Source organism: Palaemon carinicauda, chromosome 37 (assembly GCF_036898095.1).
Source record: "Palaemon carinicauda isolate YSFRI2023 chromosome 37, ASM3689809v2, whole genome shotgun sequence".
Taxonomy (NCBI): domain Eukaryota; kingdom Metazoa; phylum Arthropoda; class Malacostraca; order Decapoda; family Palaemonidae; genus Palaemon; species Palaemon carinicauda.
This window is the reverse complement of record NC_090761.1, coordinates 60,340,893-60,363,066: the sequence shown is the minus strand read 5'-3', so window position 1 is coordinate 60,363,066 and position 22,174 is coordinate 60,340,893. Positions and strand designations below refer to the sequence as shown.

Below are 22,174 nucleotides of genomic sequence, written 5' to 3'. Positions count from 1 at the left end.
AAAACGGGCTCAATCGTCTGCAGGTGGGAGTGACGGTCTCTGGAAGACACGCCCGCAACCACCGAGGATACTTCTGTGCGCCGATCAAGGCCTGCCGAACCCTTTTGCCCTTCGACATTGCTTCTCCCCTGGGCTTGGGAGCTTGCAAGAGGTCCCGGACTGGGAGGACGACTGGCACGCACAGAAGTACCCTCACGCACCACACTGACACTGACCCTAGCACTTGGCACTGCACTGACACTAGCACTCGTCACAGCACTGGCACTATTACCACCCACTGCACTCTTGACCTTAAGTTCCTTGACTTCGGCCATAAGAGACTTATGATCACTAACCACCGACTCCACTTTGTCACCTAAAGCCTGAATGGCACGCAAAACAACAGACATATCAGGTTGAGGGCAAATAGTAGGTTCGGGGGTAGCCACTACAGGGGGAGGAAAAGGTAGGGGATCATGAGGTGAGGAAAAAAGTGAAGAGCGAGAAGAACTCCTCCTAACTCTCTCTCTCTCTAACTTGGTTGAATACTTAAGAAATCGGACAAAATCAAGTTCCGAAAGTCCGGCGCATTCCTCACATCGATCTTCCAACTGACAGGGCCTTTCCCTACAGTCAGAACAAGCGGTGTGAGGATCTACCGAGGCCTTCGGAATACGCCTATTACAAGACCTACATCGTCTATGGGGTGGGGCTTGTGAAATGTCAGACATCTTGAATCAAAAGAGTTAGCCAAGTGGGGATTCCAAATCAAGCAAAAAGATCGTTAACCATTAATCAGGACTAAATAATAGCTATCTAAGCTAATATAGAAGTTTTCCAGTAAAGCGACAGCCGAAATCTGAGAGAAATACTTCACCAAAAGCCGTGAAAATACTCCAAGATCATAAGCGTATCCCAGAACGTCTTGCCGGAAGCACGACAGAGGAAAAATTGAGGAGGTGTCAACAAGAAGTACTGTAGTACCTGGCCACAGGTGGCGCTGGTGAGTACACCCCCTTCTAGTATTGTGATAGCTGGCGTATCCCTCCGTAGAATTCTGTCGGGCAACGGAGTTGACAGCTACATGATTATCGGGTAAGTTTAATATTGAAAAATGAATTTTTCCACTACCACTACCCTGTACTTATCTACCCGAACTTCTATCAGATCTAAGACTTCGTCTGTTCTTTTTTTATTATTATATCCTAGCCCATCATCATGGTTTTTCTGACCAGGTGAGTGCCATTCCCTCTATGTCTAAACTGAGAGTGCGGACCTCAAAACAGACTTGCCTTTCCCAGAATCAATTTAGACCGTAAGCATATTTGAAGTTTGTGTAACTTGGGGTTAAGGTTAGGATTATTTTGGACAACCTTTTACTCGACCTTGACCTTTGACCTAGGACTTTCAAAATTGAATCACTTTTAACATCTCAAAATAACAATTAAAAACAGGGGCGACAACATAACTTCCTCCCATTTTCGTCGGCAGAGGTAACTATCTCGGTCTGTTTTCAAGGCTCTTGACTCCATATCTCTTAACCCTTTTACCCCCAAAGGACGTACTGGTACGTTTCACAAAAGCCATCCCTTTACCCCCATGGACGTACCGGTACTTCCTTGCATAAAAATGCTATAAAAATTTGTTTTTCATATTTTTTGATAATATTTTGAGAAAATTCAGGCATTTTCCAAGAGAATGAGACCAACCTGACCTCTCTATGACAAAAATTAAGGCTGTTAGAGCAATTTAAAAAAAAATATACTGCAAAATGTGCTGGGGAAAAAATAACCCCTTGGGGGTTAAGGGTTGAAAATTTCCAAATACCCCGGGGGTAAAAGGGTTATCCTTTTGTGCAATTATAGTAAGATCATAAACTCTGGTCATGAATCTCGACAAAAAAAAACAAGAAAGTTGGTATTCATGCAAATTATGGACACCATAATAATGTAGATTATTTCACTTATCAATGTTTATTCTGTAACCTAAAGACAACTAATTTCATGAAACCTAACATAGTAAAGACATTATACATTATTGGGAAGAATTATAAAGTACATAACTGTATTTTCTTAATTTCTGATTATAGCTTGATTGCAAATTCTAACTTAAATAGGTTTCCTAACATGAAGTTCATACCATTAACAAAGTTGTCATCCCATGTCACTAAAAAATCTAAAGCATCTGACAATACAATTGAAATCATTAGAGCTAATACATTTGACCTAATAAAAGCAGCATTCTACTAGTTTATGACAAAAATAATGAGTTTTTGAACCATTATACTTTTTAAAGATAAATAAAAACATGAGCTACCTTCCAGTTACCACAAATGAAATGGATTTTTTTTCATACAAAATTCTGTAATATACAGTACATATCACAAAGCTTCACAGTGGGAGTTTAATCATTATACTGTACTATTATAAAGTGATCTAGTGTACTGAATTGAAAGACGGCTTTTAAAATATAATCTCCTCACTGCTAGCCTGACGAACTACCTGACACTTCTCTATGGACGAAAAACATATGATGCATTAATATTTATTAAATTATTCCTTTAAACAAATCATGCAGTCAACAAATCAGTAAAAATGTAAATAATTTCAAAGAATTTACCTTGCATTTCGTATCCCATCCAATAATAACGCCGTGATAATTCCATCGATTGTGCCTCACTACTTGTCCAATGCGTAATTTTAGTCCAAGAGGTCGAGTGGATCGAGGTTTTGGGGATAGACCAAAAGTTCCCTCTGGATTCCTCAAATTCAAAACTTCAACAGCAGGGCAAACCCCTTCGGGGTCATTTATATCCATATTATACCACATACTATAGTCTGCAAACAGAAGTACTTGACAATTACTTTTCTAAATGAAAACCGTTTTAAATCTCTTATAGGAAAATTGAATATTTATTAGCACTGTATAGTATACAGCACTGTATTTACTTTAATTTTGGTAAACCCATCAGTATTTTAAGAGGTATTTATAGACCATGTAGAAAACACTCATTGCTATTTCACTGCTTTTGGTCACATGCCCACACTCAAATATATATAAACACTACAGTATAGCCTATATACTATAGTGATATATTAATCTGAGGAGTTATGAAGTTGTTCCTTGAAAATAATGGTTTGTATAATGTCTGGTGCAGCTATACATAATTAAATACAGTACATGTTTTACTTGAACCTGTGAAGTACAGTACATTTAGAAGGGAGGAAATTGAATTTCTCTCGATACATATCCTGCTATTATTATTATTATTATTATTATTATTATTATTATTATTATTAATTGCTAAGCTGCAACCCTAGTTGGAAAAGCAAGATGCTATAAGCTCAGGGACTCCAACAGGGAAAATAGCCCAGTGAGGAAAGGAAACATGGAAATAAGAGAATTAATTAACAATTGAAATAAAATATTCAAGAACAGTAACAACAATTAAAATGTTATTTTCAATATTAAACTTAGCCGGTGATCATATAGCTGTCAGCTCTGCTGCCCGACAGAAAAACCTAAGGACAAAATACGCCAGCGATCGCTATACAGGTGGGGGTGTACATCAACAGCGCCATCTGTCGAGCAGGTACTCAAGTACTCCATGTCAACACAGAATCAATTTTCTCTCTGTCGTGCCACTGGCAAGACCTACTAAATACGCTGTTACTAACTGGATTTGTTTTCACAACTATTTGGTGAAGTACACTATTCTAGTTTTGAGCTTTCTATGCAGGGGTTTTATCTTCATCTCAAAATCTTGAACTCGTTTTGGATAGATTTAATTATGGTGACAAAGAGAGTATGGACTCTCTTTCACTTTTAAATGGCCGACCCTTCCCTTAGACGGAAGTGTGTTTAGGTTTTTAGTAATTTTGCTTAACACGTTATAGATCTATATATTTTATATCTCTCCGCCTTTATTAGGCCTCTTTGATTAACTTTCCATTTATTATAAACATATTAAAATAAATTTTTATGTTTTGTTTATATGCGACCTTTCCTGATAGTAGGCGGTCCTAACTTGGAACCGAAGTTAATCAACGTTGAGCCCGTTATATCGTATTTAGCCTTTAAAGAATTTAAAACTTTTTAAATTTAATGTTTTATGAAAGAATTTCTTTGATAGTCTTCGTACTGTTTTCAAAGATGAACTAACGTTTAGTTTTTTTAGACCGCAGTTGTTGACGTTCAGGACGTTCAACATGCGCTCTATCGTTACGATAGAGAGAGAGTGTATCACGGTTTCACTTTGCAGTAAGAGTAAATCGATTCTGACGTTTCGTTCATTCTTTCTTAACTTAAATGGTTTAAATTCTAAATTAAAGGAACTTTTTATTTGGAAAACCTTTCAGTTTTTTTCCTTTAGCCAAATAACATGTTTTTTTTGACGATATATAATTGGGCTCTTCTCTCAGGTGCGAAATCAAGAGAGAAAGAGAGAGAGAGATAGAGACGGAGGGAGAGAGAGGAGAAAAAACGTTCCGTTCAAGCGGGTAACGTTGTTTTCGTGTTACTCTCCTCCCTAGTCGCTGTACGGGGAAGAAGGTAAAACGTTTCTAGGGTTTTATTCTTGTCCCCAGGCTATGTGCGGTGAGAGATTGTAAACGTAGTTTATTTGAACTAGTGTTTAGTCTCTTTCCCAGCCACTGAATTCTTTATCTTTATATGTTTTCTGTTTTTGCTAGTATTAATGAGCTGCATTATACGACTAATTTCGCAATTACTACCTTTTAATGAAGGGTAGAATTGCGTGTTTCAGGTAGAAATCAGTAAAAGTTTCGATTTCAGTGAAATAAGTGCAAAACAGAAAATCGAAGTGATAAAGTGATATGCGCAAAGTGTTACAGTGTTGCGTCCGAGGGTTCGTCTGTTCGTGCCTGTCGTTCACCTAGTCCGGGACCTCTTGCAAGCTCCCAAGCCCAGGGGAGAAGTAATGTCGAACGACTTATGGGTTCGTCAGGCCTTGATCAACGAACAGACGTTTCCCTCCGTGGTTTCGGGCGTATCTACCCAAGATCGCCCCACCCACACAAAGACGAGAGAGCCCATTTACTTCTCGTCTGCGGAAGAGGTTTCTCGTAAGAAACCATGGACCAAGGTCTCGCAGCTTATTAAGCGCAAGTCGAACCCTTCCGCGCAAGTCCAACGGCCCAGTTGTAGCCACTGGGTCAGTTCGGACTCGCTGCAGTCTTCCGACGACTGCTCACCTCCTAAGAGAGGCAAAGCGGTACCGCAACAGGCAGTAACACCGTCTGTTGCCGCACCTGCTACTGTAGACCCTAAGTGGTCTTTGCTACAGTCTATGCAGACACAGTTAGCATCTTTTATGCAGGAGTATCGTGCGGAGAAGGTTGACGCTGCACCCGTTAGCCTACAACCAACCAAGGTTGTGCGTACAGTAGACGCTGACGCTACCTGCTCCCGCACTCCGCCTGTGAGAGTTCCACCACCCATGCGCAGTGTACCCTGCCAGCCGCACGTTGACGTTCACAGACGCACGCTACCCTCCGTTGACGTTCGCGAGTTACCACAACAACAGGAGGGTGGAGTTAAGTTGCTTTGTTTTGACGCTGTGCGTCAACCTCCGCATTCTAGAGTTGTTTTGACTGCTCAGTATAGACAGTCAAAGCAGTCTCGAGTGAACACTGTATGTCCTCACGCACCTGTTGTGGTTGACAGTTCACAATCTATCAAGCAGTTACATGACGTTGCCTTCTGGTCTGCTACTAATGCACCAGTGCTGTATGTCCTCACGCACCTGTTGTGGTTGACAGTTCAGTTGTTGACAGTTCACAGACTGTCAAGCAGTTACATGACGTTGCCTTCTGGTCTGCTACTAATGCACCAGTGAGAGACTCACTGAGATAACCTAGCTTTTATCGGACAAGGTTCCTGTAGATGAGAAAGTGCTGTTCTCCCTCCTACTGATATTCCTTTGAGGACTCTGTCATTTGGAGAGGAGCCTTAAGCTGCTTAGCCTCCTATGGACTTTAATTTAATCATGATGATTTTTTAAGGATCTTCGTCCGGATCTTGTAACTGCTGCTCCTCGTTCGCCTAAACGTCAGAACTTACACTAGGCCTAGCCACTTCGAAGCCGTTGTTGTTAAGCTAGTGCTCTCTCGCTCTCCTAGAGAGCGTTACGTTGGCTAGGCGACTGGTTTTTGCACCAGGAGGAGTTTTAGGGATACAGCCTTTGATTTCCCTTCTTTTAAACTGGCTTATAGAGCGAGAGTCTGACAGGACACGAGAGAAGTTCTCGGCTTGGAAGTTCATGCCTCTGCCCAAATAGACTTCTCAATTCTGGTAGACTCGCCCTGGCGCCTAGCCAGGAGACGCTCCAAGTTGTTTACAGGTCAACTTCTCAACTTTTGTCGAGCCTTTGAAGTTTTTCTGTACTATTATGTCACACATAACAAGGCTTCCAGGGATGGTAAATGGTTCCGCCTCAGTCGCTAACCCCGTCTGTTGCCACACCTGCTCCCGTAGACCCTTAATGGGCTTTGATGCAAGACATGCAGTCCAAGCTTGTGTCCTTGATAGAGGACTTAAATGCGGAGAAGAACCTTCTGGCCAACAACCTTCCAACCGGTTGGTTGTGCGCCCTGTTGCGCTGAGGTATCCTACTCGCGTCTGCCAGTTGAGGTGGTTCCTCCACCGATGCGACCCAGTGTGGGTTGCCAGTCGCACGTTGACGTTAAGCGACGCTCGGAGGTGGTTGTTGACGTTCAGTGTGTCACTAGGAAGACGTTCAACAACCAGCAGAGGTGACTTGTTGTGACGCAGTGCGTCAACCTCAGCAACCCGGTAGGGTGTTGACTGCACAACCCAGCAGTCTAGACAGTTTCGGGTTGACGCTGTACTTCCTCGCGCACCCATGGTTGTTGACAGTTCACAGACTGTGCAGCAGTGCCATGATATTGCGTCCGGCTCCGTCACGCATCCACCAGTGCGACCGGATTCAGCGAGTCAGACGTTGCCCACTCCGTTGCCGTTTCCTCATCAGTTTCGGATGAGGAACCCTCTGATGAGGACGTTGCTGAACAAGACGATCAGCCCCCAGCCCTGCTATCCATCCAGAAGATGCTGAAGAAGGAACGCTGCCCAGTCAGGCTGTGGATGAGTCTGGTAGGGACACTGTCATCCGTGGATCAATTTGTGTCACTAGGAAGACTACACCTCCGTCCTCTTCTATACCATCTAGCTTTTCACTGGAAAAAGGACAAGACGCTAGAAGCGGTCTCGATCCCGGTTTCCGGAAAGTTAAAGTCTTGTCTGACTTGGTGAAAGGACTATATTAACCTTAGAGAGGGTCTTCCCCTGACTGTTCAGACTACCAACCACGTTCTCTTCTCGGACGCATCGGACGTAGGCTGGGGTGCGACATTAGACGGTAGGGAATGCTCGGGATTATGGAACTCGAGTCAAAGGACAATGCATTTCAACTGCAATGAGCTACTGGCAGTACGTCTGACCTGGAAAAGCTTCAGGTCTCTCCTTCAAGGCAAAGTGGTGGAGGTGAACTCGGACAACACCACGGCTTTGGCGTACATCTCCAAGCAAGGAGGGACCTACTCTCTGACATTGTACGAGATCGCAAGGGACCTCCTCACCTGGTCAAAAGGTCTAGACATTTCAATAGTAACGAGGTTCATCCAAGGCAACTTGAATGTCATGGCAGATTGTCTCAGTCGGAAGGGACAAATAATTCCAACAGAATGGACCCTCCACAAGGATGTATGCAAGAGACTTTGGGCCACCTGGGGCCAGCCAACCATAGATCTCTTCGCAACCTCGATGACCAAGAGGCTCCCAATATTTTGCTCACCAATCCCGGACCCAGCAGCAGTTCATATAGATGCCTTTCTACTAGATTGGTCACATCTAGATCTATATGCATTCCCTCCGTTCAAGATTGTCAACAAGGTACTGCAGAAGTTTGCCTCTCACGAAGGGACAAGGTTGACGCTAGTTGCTTCCCTCTGGCCCGCGAGAGAATGGCTCACCGAGGTACTTCGATGGCTAGTAGACGTTCCCAGAACTCTTCCCCTAAGGGTGGACCTTCTACGTCAGCCACGCGTAAAGAAGGTACACCAAGGCCTCCACGCTCTTCGTCTGACTGCCTTCAGACTATCGAAAGACTCTCGAGAGCTAGAGACTTTTCGAAGGAGGCAGCCAGAGCGATTGCTAGAGCAAGGAGAACATCCACCCTTAGAGTCTACCAATCGAAGTGGGAAATCTTCCGAAACTGGTGCAAGTCAGTATCCGTATCCTCGACCAGTACCTCTGTAACTCAAATAGCTGACTTTCTCTTATATCTGAGGAAAGAACGATCTCTTTCAGCTCCCACTATCAAGGGTTACAGAAGCATGTTGGCATCAGTCTTCCGTCACAGAGGCTTAGATCTTTCCAACAATAAAGATCTACAGGACCTCCTTAAGTCTTTTGAGACCACGAAGGAGCGTCGTTTGGTTACACCTGGTTGGAATTTAGACGTGGTACTAAGATTCCTTATGTCAGACAGGTTCGAACCGCAACAATCAGCCTCCCTGAAAGATCTCACCTTAAAGACTCTTTTCCTGATATGCTTAGCCACAGCTAAAAGAGTCAGTGAGATTCATGCCTTCAGCAAGAACATCGGATTCTCATCCGAAACGGCTACATGTTCTACAACTTGGTTTTCTAGCCAAACACGAGCTGCCTTCTCGGCCTTGACTAATATCGTTCGATATTCCAAACTTATCGCATGGTTGGAAATGAACTAGAAAGAGTCTTATGTCCTGTAAGAGCTCTTGAGTTCTATTTAAAAACCTTTACGAGGCCCGTCTGAAGCTTTATGGTGTTCAGTTAAGAATCCATCTTTGCCTATGTCAAAGAATGCTTTATCCTATTTTATCAGACTGTTATTACGAGAAGCTCATTCCCATCTGAATGAGGAAGACCAAGCTTTGCTGAAGGAAAGGACACACGAAGTTAGAGCTGTCGCAACTTCCGTGGCCTTTAAACAAAATAGATCTCTGCAAAGTATAATCGACGCAACCTATTGGAAAAGCAAATCAGTGTTCGCGTCTTTTTATCTTAAGAATGTCCAGTCTCTTTACGAGAACTGCTACACTCTGGGACCATTCGTAGCAACGAGTGCAGTAGTGGGTGAGGGCTCAACCACTACAATTCCCTAATTCCATAACCTTTTTAATCTTTCTCTTGAAATGTTTTATTATTGTTTTTGGGTTGTCCGGAAGGCTAAGAAGCCTTTCGCATCCTACTTGATTTGGCGGGTGGTCAAAGTCATTTCTTGAGAAGCGCCTAGATTAGAGGTTTTGATGAGGTCCTTTAATATGGGTTGCAACCCTTCATACTTCAGCTCCTAGGAGTCGCTCAGCATCCTATGAGGATCGCGAGGCTCAGTAAGGAAGACGTACTTAAAAAGGCAGAGTAATTGTTCAAGTCGACTTCCTTACCAGGTACTTATTGATTTTATGTTTGTTATTTTGGATAACTGCTAAAATGAAATACAAAATACTTAGCTCTTAATGTAACACATAATGCTGGTCTCTACCCACCCCCCTGGGTGTGAATCAGCTATATGATCACCGGCTAAGTTTAATATTGAAAAATGTTATTTTCATTAGTAAAATAAATTTTTGAATATACTTACCCGGTGATCATAAATTAAAGGACCCTCCCTTCCTCCCCAATAGAGACCCAGTGGGAAGAGGAGAAAATTGGTTCTGTGTTGACATGGAGTACTTGAGTACCTGCTCGACAGATGGCGCTGTTGATGTACACCCCCACCTGTATAGCGATCGCTGGCGTATTTTGTCCTTAGGTTTTTCTGTCGGGCAGCAGAGCTGACAGCTATATGATCACCGGGTAAGTATATTCAAAAATTTATTTTACTAATGAAAATAACATTTTTGATAATAAAATAAATTTTTGAATATACTCACCCGGTGATTATAATAGCTGCAACTCTGTTGCTCGACAGAAAAAACTCTACGGAAAAATTCGCCAGCGATCGCTACACAGGTAGGGGGTGTACTCAACAGCGCCATCTGTCGTTCAGATACCCAGTACTCATTGTAAACAAAGAACTCAATTTTCTCCTCGGTCCACTGTGTCTCTATTGGGGAGGAAGGGAGGGTCCTTTAATTTATAATCACCGGGTAAGTATATTCAAAAATTTATTTTATTATCAAAATAACATTTTTCAATATTTAACTTAGCCGGTGATTATAATAGCTGATTCACACCCAGGGGGGTGGGTAGAGACCAGCAAAATATGTTTACCCGAGACTGTCTAGACCGTCTGGGTTGTGCAATCAACACCCTACCGGGTTGCTGAGGTTGACGCACTGCGTCAAAACAAGTCACCTCTGCTGGTTGTTGAACGTCCTGAACGTCAACAACCACCTCCGAGCGTCGCTTAACGTCAACGTGCGGCTGGCAACCCACACTGGGTCGCATCGGTGGAGGAACCACCTCAACTGGCAGACGCGAGTAGGTTACCTCAGCGTCAACAGGGCGCACAACCGACCGGTTGGAAGGTTGTTGGCCAGAAGGTTCTTCTCCGCATTTAAGTCCTCTATCAAGGACGCAAGCTTGGACTGCATGTCTTGCAGCAAAGCCCATTTAGGGTCTACGGGAGCCGGTGTGGCAACAGACGGGGTTAGCGACTGAGGCGGAACCGTTTACCATCCCTGAAAGCCTTGTTATGCGTGACAATAATAGTACAGCAAAACTTCAAAGGCTCGACAACAGCTGTGAAGTTAACCTGTAAACAACTTGGAGCGTCTCCTGGCTAGGCGCCAGGGAGAGTCTACCAGAATTGAGAAGTCTATCTGGGCAGAGGCATGAACTCCCAAGCCGAGAACTTCTCTCGTGTCATATCAGACTCTCGCTCTATAAACCAGTTTAAAAGAAGGGAAAGCAAAGGCTGTATCCCCCAAACTCCTCCTGGTGAAAAACCAGTCGCCTAGCCAACGTAACGCTCTCTAGGAGAGCGAGAGAGCACTAGCTTAAAAACAACGGCTTCGAAGTAGCTAGGCCTAGTGTAAGCTCTGACGTTTAGGCGAACGAGGAGCAGCAGTTACAAAAAGATCCGGACGAAGATCCTTAAAAAAATCATCATGATTTAATTAAAGTCCATAGGAGGCTAAGCAGCTTTAGGCTCCTCTCCATCTGACAGAGTCCTCAAGGGAATATCAGTAGGAGGGAGAACAGCAACTTCCTCATCTACAGGAACCTTGTCCGATAAAAGCTGAGTCTCTCACTGGTGCATAAGTAGCGGACCAGAACGCAACATCATGTAACTGCTTGACAGTCTGTGAACTGTCAACAACTGAACTGTCAACCACAACAGGTGCGTGAGGAAGCACAGCGTCCAATCGAGACTGCTTTGACTGCCTAGACTGAGCAGTCAAAACAACTCTAGAATGCGGAGGTTGACGCACAGCGTCAAAACAAGTCAACTCCGATAGTTAGTGAACGTCTTGAACGTCAACAGGAGCATCAGCCAGTGGCCTAACGTCCAAATGCGGCTGAAAAACCACACGAGACCGCATCGAGTGTGGTTCTAAACAACCTGACTGACGTGACTAAGCTACGCCAACGTCAACAGTAAGCACAAAGGAACGTTAGGTTGGCTGAAAGCCAGGATATCGATGAGATAAACGGCTAGACTCAACGGACTAATCGGCAGAATAGTCTTCCATAAGGGAGGCAAGCATATACTGCATGTTTTGCCATACAACCCCTTAAGGATCAACGGAAATGGTTGTGGTAATAGACGAGGGTAACGTCTGTGACCGCAACACTTTGCCTACAAAAAAAAAAAAAAAACTCTCGGAGTCTGTGTTACGCTTTTGTTAGGCGGCGAGCAGTTATCCGATGACTGCATAGGGTCAGAGCTGTCCTAATGGCTGTAACCAGGATGCTGGACCTGTCCTGAAAGGACTGACTTTCGCTTAAGGGCTTCGAAACCTTGTGACAGGTTTCTTATGCGAAAAGCCTACGGATGACGAGGAGAAACAACGTCTCTCTCGTCTTATGGTAGGGGAGATCTTGGTAAGATACACCCGATACCATAGAGGGAAAACGTCTGTTCGTTGGTCAAGGCCTCTCGAACCCATAAGTCGTTTGACATTACTTCTCCCCTGAGCTTGGGAGCATGTAAGAGGTCCCGGACTAGGTGAACGACAGGCACGAACAGACGAACCCTCGGACGCAACACTGTAACACTTTGCGCCTCGGACGCAACACTGTAACACTTTGCGCATATCACTTTATCACTTCGATTTTCTGTTTTGCACTTATTTCTACCTGAAACACGCAATTCTACCCTTCATTAAAAGGTAGTAATTGCGAAATTAGTCGTATAATGCAAGCCCATAATACTAGCAAAAAACAGAAAACATATTTTAAGATAAAAAGAAAAATCAGTGGCTGGGAAAGAGACTAAACACTAGTTCATATAACTACGTTTTCAATCTCTCACCGCACATAGCCTGGGGACGAGAATAAAAAACTAAAACGTTTTATCCTTCCTCCCCTTACAGCGACTAGGGACAAGAGTAACACGAGAACAACGTTACCCGCTTGAACGGAACGTTTTCTCTCCTCTCTCTCCCTCCGTCTCTATCTCTCTCTCTCTTTCTCTCTTGATTTCGCACCTAAGAGAAGAGCCCAATTATATATCGTCAAAAAAACATGTTATTTGACTAAAGGAAAAAACTGAAAGGTTTTTCAAATAAAAAGTTCCTTTAAATTAGAATTTAAAACATTTAAGCTAAGAAAGAATGAACAAAACGTTAGAATCGATTTACTCTTACTGCAAAGTGAAACCGTGATACACTCTCTCTCTATCGTAATGATAGAGCGCATGTTGAACGTCCTGTACGTCAACAACTGCGTAGCATAAAAAACTAAACGTTAGTTCATCTTTGAAAACAGTACGAAGACTATCAAAGAAATTCTTTCATAAAATATTACATTTAAAAAGTTTTAAATCCTTAGCTCTTTAAAAGCTAAAGACGATATAAAGGGCTCAACGTTGATTAACTTCGGTTTCCAAGTTAGGACCGCCTACTCTCAGGAAAGGTCTATACAGTATAAACAAAGCATTAAAATTTATTTTTATATGTTTATAAAAAATGGAAAGTTAATCGAAGAGGCCTAATAAAGGCGGAGAGATATAAAATATATAGAGGAAAATCTATAACGTGATAAGATAATTACTAAAAGCCTAAACACACTTCCGTCTAAGGGAAGGGTCGGCCATTTAAAAGTGAAAGAAAGTCCATACTCTCTTTGTCACCATAATTAAATCTATCCAAAACGAGTTCAAGTTTTAAGATGAAGATAAAACACCTGCATAGCGAAAGCTCAAAACTAGAATAGTGTACTTCACCAAATAGTTGTGAAAACAAATCCAGTTAGCAACAGCGAATTAGTAGGTCTTGCCGGTAGCCCGACAGAGAGAAAATTGAGTTCTTTGTTTACAATGAGTACTGGGTATCTGAACGACAGATGGCGCTGTTGAGTACACCCCCTACCTGTGTAGCGATCGCTGGCGAATTTTTCCGTAGAGTTTTTTCTGTCGAGCAACAGAGTTGCAGCTATTATAATCACCGGCTAAGTTAAATATTGAAAAATAAATATTTCATATATACATACATATACCAAGGCATTTCCCCCAATTTTGGGGGGTAGCCGACATCAAGCAAATGAAACAAATAAGGGGACCTCTCCTCTCTACGTTCCTCCCAGCCTGACAAGGGACTCAACCCCATATATAGACTATAAAAACTTCAACAAAATAAGGAAGAGAAATAAGATAGAATACTGTGCCCAAGTGTACCCTCAATTAAGATGTAGATGCAGAAAAGACCCTATCATGCAATTACAGTACATCTTTTGAAAATAATCATTACCTTTATGAACAGAAAAGTAAGTCTGGAATTAATAGTTACCATTTACATCATTTTATATTCTATAAAATTCTATATCAAATATCTTCTTGTTAAGAAAATTTTTTGTTCAGACTGCTCACAAATTATGACCTTCACAACTTACACCTTTTCCTACCAACTAGAGAGTGAGCTACTTCTCTCTTAGTTCATCATAGATCATTGTCGCATTCATCCATGTAGAGAGCCTAACCACATAGTTTCTGTATTAAATGGAAACGAGCAAAACACAGAAGATGATCAGATAGTGAAATAATGTTTCACCTTTTACTTCTAAAACAAAAGAAGGTACGATATTAGTAAAGTTTTCTATACAGGGTGCTCAATTCACTATCCTACAGTGAGTTGGCAAGGGAAGATTTGTCAAAGCACAGTAAATTATTTAGCCTTGGCAAATCTCCCCCTATTAACTTACTGTAATTTTAAAGTTCCCAATGGTTTGGTGTCTCAATTGCTCACACACAGTTGTGACTTAGTAAGGTTTGTGAGTCCTGTACTCATACCAGTCTAACCCCGGAAAATACTAAGGTTTGAATTTATCCAACTAATACACTGAACAGGGATAAAATTTGAGCCTGCCATTGCCCTCAAAAAGAGATCTGCTAATGTACCAAAGTATACATGAGCAAGAAAATACGTAGGACCTTGCTGGTATTATACTGTGGCTGGGATTAAAGGAGACTGAAAAGCCCAAATCGGTGTCATGAGTATGAAAGATACTTCATGTGGGTTTACTGACCAGGACAATGATTATCATGAAAATCACTTGTCAAATGACTGATAAGAACATTCTAAAGGATAAATTCTCTAACAGAAATAGGACACATTTCATACTTTTGATTAATTTATTCATATTGTGATAATGTTTCTAGCAATATTATACATGTATAAAAATGTTATTTTCATTAGTAAAATAAATTTTTGAATATACTTACCCGATAATCATGTAGCTGTCAACTCTGTTGCCGACAGAAATCTACGGTCGGGATACGCCAGCGATCGCTATACAGGTGGGGGTGAACACCACAGCGCCATCTGTGGTCAGGTACTCTAGTACTTCTTGTCAACACCACCTCAATTTTTTCCTCGGTCCACTGGTTCTCTATGGGGAGGAAGGGTGGGTCAATTAAATCATGATTATCGGGTAAGTATATTCAAAAATTTATTTTACTAATGAAAATAACATTTTTCAATATTAATCTTACCCGATAATCATGTAGCTGATTCACACCCAGGGTGGTGGGTGGAGACCAGCATACATGTTAACACAGAAGCTAAGTATCCCGTATTTTATTTTATTAGTTATTCAAAAATAACATAAAATAAATAAGTACCTGGTAAGGAAGACGACTTGAACCATTACTCTGCCTTTATTAAGTACGTCTTTCTTACTGAGCGTAGCGGTCCTCTTAGGATGCTGAACGACTCTTAGGTGCTGAAGTATAAAGGGCTGCAACCCATACTAAAGGACCTCATCACAACCTTTAACCTCGGCGCTTCTCAAGAAAGAATTGACCACCCGCCAAATCAACAAGGATGTGGAAGGCTTCTTAGCCAACCGTACAACCCATAAAAAGTATTCAAGAGAAAGGTTAAAAAGGTTATGGGATTATGGGAATGTAGTGGCTGAGCCCCCGCCTACTACTGCATTCGTTGCTACGAATGGTCCCAGGGTGTAGCAGTTCTCGTAAAGAGACTGGACATCTTGAGATAGAATGATGCGAACACTGACTTGCTTCTCCAATAGGTTGCATCCATAACACTCTGCAGAGAACGGTTCTGTTTGAGGGCCACTGAAGTAGCCACAGCTCTCACTTCATGTGTCCTTACCTTCAGCAAAGCAAGGTCTTCTTCCTTCAGATGAGAATGTGCTTCCCTAATCAGGAGCCTGAATAGGTAAGAAACTGAGTTCTTAGACCTTGGAAGAGAAGGCTTCTTGATAGCCCACCATAAGGCTTCTGATTGTCCTCGTAAAGGTTATGACCTTTTTAGATAGTACCTAAGAGCTCTAACTGGGCAAAGTACTCTCTCCAGTTCGTCCCCCACCAAGTTGGACAGGCTTGGGATCTCGAACGACTTAGGCCAAGGACGTGAAGGAAGCTCGTTTTAGCAAAAAACCGAGCTGCAAGGAACATGTAGCCGTTTCAGATGTGAAAACTATGTTCCTGCTGAAGGCGTGGATCTCACTTACTCTTTTAGCTGTTGTCAAGCACACGAGGAAAAGAGTTTTTAATGTGAGGTCCTTAAAAGAGGCTGATTGGAGAGGTTCAAATCTTGATGACATAAGGAACCTTAGGACCACGTCTAGATTCCAGCCTGGAGTGGACAACCGACGTTCCTTTGAGGTCTTAAAAAACCTAAGGAGGTCCTGTAGATCTTTGTTAGTGGAAAGATCCAAGCCTCTGTGGCGGAAAACCGCTGCCAACATACTTCTGTAACCCTTAATCGTAGGAGCTGAAAGGGAACTTACGTTCCTTAGATGTAACAGGAAGTCAGCAATCTGGGTTACAGTGGTACTGGATGAGGAAACTGCATTGGCCTTGTACCAGCTTCGGAAGACTTCCCCTTTAGACTGATAGACTCTGAGAGTGGATGTCCTCCTTGCTCTGGCAATCGCTCTGGCTGCCTCCTTCGAAAAGCCCCTAGCTCTTGAGAGTCTTTCGAAAGTCTGAAGGCAGTCAGACGAAGAGCGTGGAGGTTTGGATGTACCTTCTTTACGTGAGGTAGACGTAGAAGGTCCACTCCTAGAGGAAGAGTCCTGGGAATGTCGACCAGCCATTGCAGTACCTCTATGAACCATTCTCTCGCGGGCCACAGCGGAGCCAACCAACGTCAGCCGTGTCCCTTTGCGAGAGGCGAACTTCTGAAGTACCCTGTTGACAATCTTGAACGGCGGGAATGCATACAGGTCGAGATGGGACCAATCCAGCAGAAAAGCATCCACGTGAACTGCTGCTGGGTCTGGAATCGGAGAACAATACAACGGGAGCCTCTAGGTTATCGAGGTAGCGAACAGATCTATGGTTGGCTGACCCCACAGGGCCCAAAGTCTGCTGCAAACATTCTTGTGAAGGGTCCACTCTGTGGGGATGACCTGACCCTTCCGGCTAAGGCGATCTGCCATGACATTCATATCGCCCTGAATGAACCTCGTTACCAGCGTGAGCTTTCGATCTTTTAACCAGATGAGGAGGTCCCTTGCGATCTAGAACAACTTCCACGAATGAGTCCCTCCCTGCTTGGAGATGTAAGCCAAGGCTGTGGTGTTGTCAGAGTCCACCTCCACCACCTTGTTAAGCTGGAGGGACTTGAAGTTTATCAAGGTCAGATGAACCGCCAACAGCTCCTTGCAATAGATGTGAAGTGTCCTTAGCTCCTGATTCCATGTTCCCGAGCATTCCTGTCCGTCCAAAGTCGCACCCCAGCCCGTGTCTGATGCGTCAGAGAAGAGACGGCGGTCGGGTTTCTGAACAGCCAAAGGTAGACTTCCTTGAGAAGAAAGCTGTTCTTTCACCACGTGAGAGTAGACCTCCTCTCTTCGGAAACAGGAACTGAGATCGTCTCTAGCGTCATGTCCTTTATCCAGTGAGCCGCTAGAAGATACTGAAGGGGGGGAGGTGGGGTCTCCCTAACTCGATGAACAGTGCCAGCGATGAAAGTGTCCCTGTTAGACTCATCCACTACCTGACTGAGCATCGGTTCCTTCTCAGCATGCTCTGGATGCAATCTAGGGCTTAGTATATCTTTGGGGCCGACGGAAAAGCCCGAAAAGCTCGACTCTGAAGATCCATACCCAGGTAGACAATGGTCTGGGATGGGACGAGCTGGGACTCCTCAAAATTGACCAGGAGGCCCAGTTCCTTGGTCAGATCCATAGTCCATCTGAGAATCTCCAGACAGCAACGACTTGTGGGAGCTCTAAAAGCTAGTCGTCTGACGGAGCCGGACACAAGATCATGGTACTGCTGCACAGTCTGTGAACTGTCAACCATGGGGAAGCGAGGAAGTACAGTGACAACCCGAAGCTGTTTAGACTGTCTGGGTCGTACAGACAACTCCTTATCGGGTTGCTGAGGTTGCCGCACTGCGTCACAACAAGACACTTCTGCTGGTTGTTGAACGTCTTCCCAGTGACACACTGACTCCGTAAACAAAAAATCCTCTAACAAGGACTAAGCTTGGACTGCATGTCTTGCAACACAGCTCAAGGTCTATGGGAGGAGGTGTGTTAACAGACGGGGTTAGCGACTGAAGTGGAACCATTACCCTCCCTGGAAGCATGCTATGCTTAAATAAAAGTCCATAGGAGGCTAAGCAGCTAAAGGCTCCTCTCCAAATGACAGAGTCCTCAAGGGAAAATCAGAAGGAGGGAGAATAGCACTTTCTCATCTACAGGAACCATATCCGAGAAAAGCTAAGTTCTCTCAGTGAGGGTTTCACTGGTGCAAAAGCAGCAGACTAGAAGGCAACGTTATGAAACTGCTTGACAGTCTAGTGAGTTGGCAACAACCAAAGATGTGTGACTGAGAAGCATGCGGTAAGGTATGCAGAGCATGCTGTATGTAGAGCATGCTGTAAGGTAAGCAGAGCATGTTGCATGGCGTGCGGCTTATGCTGCATGGGATGAGGCTCATGCTGCATGGGATGAGGCTCATGCTGCATGGTATAAGACTCATGCTGCATGGGATGAGGCTCAAGCTGCAAGGGATGAGGCTTATGCCGCATGCGTTGAGGAGGATGCCGCATAGTATGAGGCTCCTGCCTCATGGGTTGAGGCGGTTGCCGCATAGCATGAGGCTTTTGCCTCATGGTTTGAGGAGGATGCCGCATAGCATGAGGCTCCTCATAAGCATGAGGCTGCCTCATGGGTAGAGGAGGATTTTTTAAAGAAATCTGAACCTGACACTAATCTAGCTGTCCGAGGATTTACCTGGTGAGACATCAGTCTCTTTACCAGCGAGTTTTACCAGATTTCCCCGGGCCACCACGTGACACAATTGGTAGTAATTCATTCAAATTACTCCTAATGAGTCAATATGGATAAATATCAACACAACATCGTGTTCAAATAGAAATAAATTTCTACCTCATACTTGGGATCGAACGCTAGCCCCTTCTAATGAAAGGCCAGGTCGAAACCAACCATGCCACGAGAACCCATTCACGAGTTGAGGTTCTTGCCTCAAGAGTGGAGGTGGCTGCCGCAAGAGTTGAGGTTGCTGCCTCAAGGATGGTGGAGGTTGCCGCAACGCAAGAGGTTGCTGCATAGCGCTGGTATCTGGCAACTCCCAATGCGGCAGCTCACGCGTGGAGGTAGGTTGAGGAACCTCAACATCATACGTCTGGCAGGGTGGACTGCGCAGAGGTGGAGTTGAGGTTGCTGCCTCGAGGATGGTGGAGGTTGTCGCACCGCAAGAGGTAGCTGCCTCGAGGATGGAGGAGGTAGTCGCAACGCATGAGGCTCCTACCTCAAGGGTAGAGGAGGTTGCTGCAAAGCATAAGGCTCCTGCCTCAAGTGTTGAGGAGGTTGCCGCGTGGCAAGAGGCTCCTGCCTCAAGGAAAGTGGAGGTTGCTGCACAGAGCTGGTATCTGGCAACTCCCAATGCGGCAGCTCACGCATGGAGGTAGCTTGAGGAACCTCAACATCATACGTCTGGCAGGCTGGACTGCGTAGAGGTGGAGGAGCGCTCGCAGGAGGAGGTGTGTTAACCTTCTCTGCCTGAAACTCCTGCATCAACACCGCAAGCTGAGACTGCATTGTCAGCAGCATAGACCACTAGAGTTTAAGAAAGACAACAACAAACGGAGCTACTGTCCGTTGAAACTGAGGGTCTAAAACAGCTGGTGCGGCAACAGACGGAGTTACTGTCTGTTGCGATACCACCTTGCCTCTCTGGGAGGTGTGCAGTTGTCGTACTGCAGCAAGTCCGAACTGACCCAGTGCTAATGGCACCACCTAGGAGTTGGACTTGCGCGGAAGGGACCGACTTGCACTAAAAAGCTGCAAGATTTGGTCCATGGTTTCTGCGAGAAACCTCTTCCGCAGACGAGGAATAAATGGGCTCTCTCGTCTTTGTGTGGGTGGGGTGATCACGTCGGCTACGTGAGTTGGTTACACCCGAAACCACGGAGGGAAACGTCTGTTCGTCGATCAAGGCCTGCTGAACCCATAAGTCCTTCGACATTACTTCTCCCCTGGGCTTGGGAGCTTGTAAGAGGTCCCAGACTAGGCGAACAACTGGCACGAACAGACGAACCCTCGAACGCAACACTGTAACACTTTGCGCTTGTCACTTTATCACTTTTGATTTTCTGTTTGCACTTATTTCACTGAACTCGAAACTTTAAGTGGTTTGTACCTGAAACACGCAATTCTATCCTTCATTAAAAGTTAGTAATTGCGAAAACAGTATTACAATGTAACAGAAAAACATAATGAAAGATAAATAATTCAGTGGCTGGAAAAGAGATTAAACACTAGATCAAATAAACTACGTTTAAAATCTCTCACCGCATAAAGTCTGAGAACAAGAATAAAACTCTAGAAACGTTTACCTTCTTCCCCTAAAGAGACTAGGGAGAAGAGCAAAAACGATAACAACGTTACCCGCTTGAACGAAACGTTTATCCTCCTCTCTCTCTCTCTCTCTCTCTTGACTTAGCACCTGAGAGAAGAGCCCAATTATATATATCGTTAAAACATATTATTGTTAAAGGAAAAAAACTGAAAGGTTTCCCAAATAAAAAGTTCCTTTATTAGAATAGAACCATTTAAGCTAAGAAAGAATGAACAAAACGCTAGAATCGGTTTACTCTTACTGCAACGTGACACCGTGATAGACTCTCTCTCTATCGTAACGATAGAGCGCAAGTTGAACGTTCTGAACGTCAACAACTGCAGAGACAAAACAAAACGTTAGTTCAACTTTGAAAACCGTACAAGACTATCAAAGAAATTCTTTCAAAAACATTAAAATGGCATAATATGTTAACAGGTAAAAACGAAATGACGGGCTCAAAGTTAATTAACTTCGGTTCCAAGAAAAGACCGCCTACTATTAGGAAAGGTCGAATATAAACAAATATAAAAATTAATTTTAATAAGTTTATAATAAAAGGAAGTTAATCAAAGAGGCCTATAAAAGGCGGAGAGATATAAAATAAATCTATAACTTTGTTAAGCAAAATTAAGAGAGTCTATACTCTCTTCGACACCAACACTTCTGTCTAAGGGAAGGGTCGGCCATTTAAAAGTGAAAGAGAGTTCATACTCTCTTCGTACCAAAATGTAATCAAAAATTAAATCAAATTAATTCCAAAAACTTGCTAAGCTAATGATATAGCTTCCTGAATAGCGAAGGCTAAACTCTAGAGCAAATACATCACCAAATCGTGAGCAATAACTCCAGAATCAACAGCGTATCCATGTAGGTCTAGCCGGAGGCACGACAGAGGAAAAATTGAGGTGGTGTTGACAAGAAGTACTAGAGTACCTGACCACAGATGGCGCTGTGGTGTTCACCCCCACCTGTATAGCGATCGCTGGCGTATCCCGACCGTAGATTTCTGTCGGCAACAGAGTTGACAGCTACATGATTATCGGGTAAGATTAATATTGAAAAACTACTGAACCAGCATACTCATGGGTACTTGACTGAATTTTCTAATTTACACATTTTCATACTAGGATTATAAATTCACTTTATCAAAACACTGTAATGTATATCTTAATGTAAATATGTAAAATGACAGTTAATGTCAATTAAACATACCTTTAGTTCCAATTATGAAACTTTTACTCATGTTGATGATCCATTCCCTCCAAGATGTTAAAGTAAAATGAGTATCATAATAATGTTTCAGTTCATGTATAAACTTGAAGAGCTCCATGTTACGTTCTGTGGGACTAACTACAGACATCTGTGTCAACCAGTGCTGTAGTGGAACGCAAAACACCAGAACACATAAAACTGCAGCATCACGACCATTCAGAGGCATGATAATATTCTTTTATTAACTCCTGAAAAAGAAAAACTATATTATAAACCGATGAAAGTGTATGACAGGAGGTTTTTAAAATTTTTATTCACATTTCAGTGTGATGTCATTTTCAGTAACTTCTTTTCTTCTCATCCGTATCATCACGTTTTAACCATAACGTCACATTGACATTACGCATGTTATTATGACACGAGTTTTCTAGACCATTTCTTTCTGTTTCA

The 22,174-nt window shown here is 43.4% G+C and overlaps 1 protein-coding gene and 1 long non-coding RNA gene across 3 annotated transcripts in view; one reads left to right on the top strand and one right to left on the bottom strand.

The window, feature by feature from the left end:
- LOC137629150 (uncharacterized) overlaps positions 1-22,174 on the top strand; it is a 111,211-nt gene that overhangs the window by 74,601 nt on the left and 14,436 nt on the right. The window lies entirely within an intron of this gene.
- The window catches only part of LOC137629715 (uncharacterized), a 63,113-nt gene that overhangs the window by 31,479 nt on the left and 9,460 nt on the right, over positions 1-22,174 (bottom strand). For both annotated transcript variants that reach the window (XM_068361279.1, XM_068361280.1), the window contains exons 2-3: positions 21,725-21,972; positions 2,599-2,816 (exon numbers count right to left, since the gene is read on the bottom strand). In XM_068361279.1, the coding sequence (XP_068217380.1) occupies positions 2,599-2,816; positions 21,725-21,950 (444 nt within the window). In that variant the 5' untranslated portion in view covers positions 21,951-21,972. The remainder of the gene's footprint in view (positions 1-2,598; positions 2,817-21,724; positions 21,973-22,174) is intronic.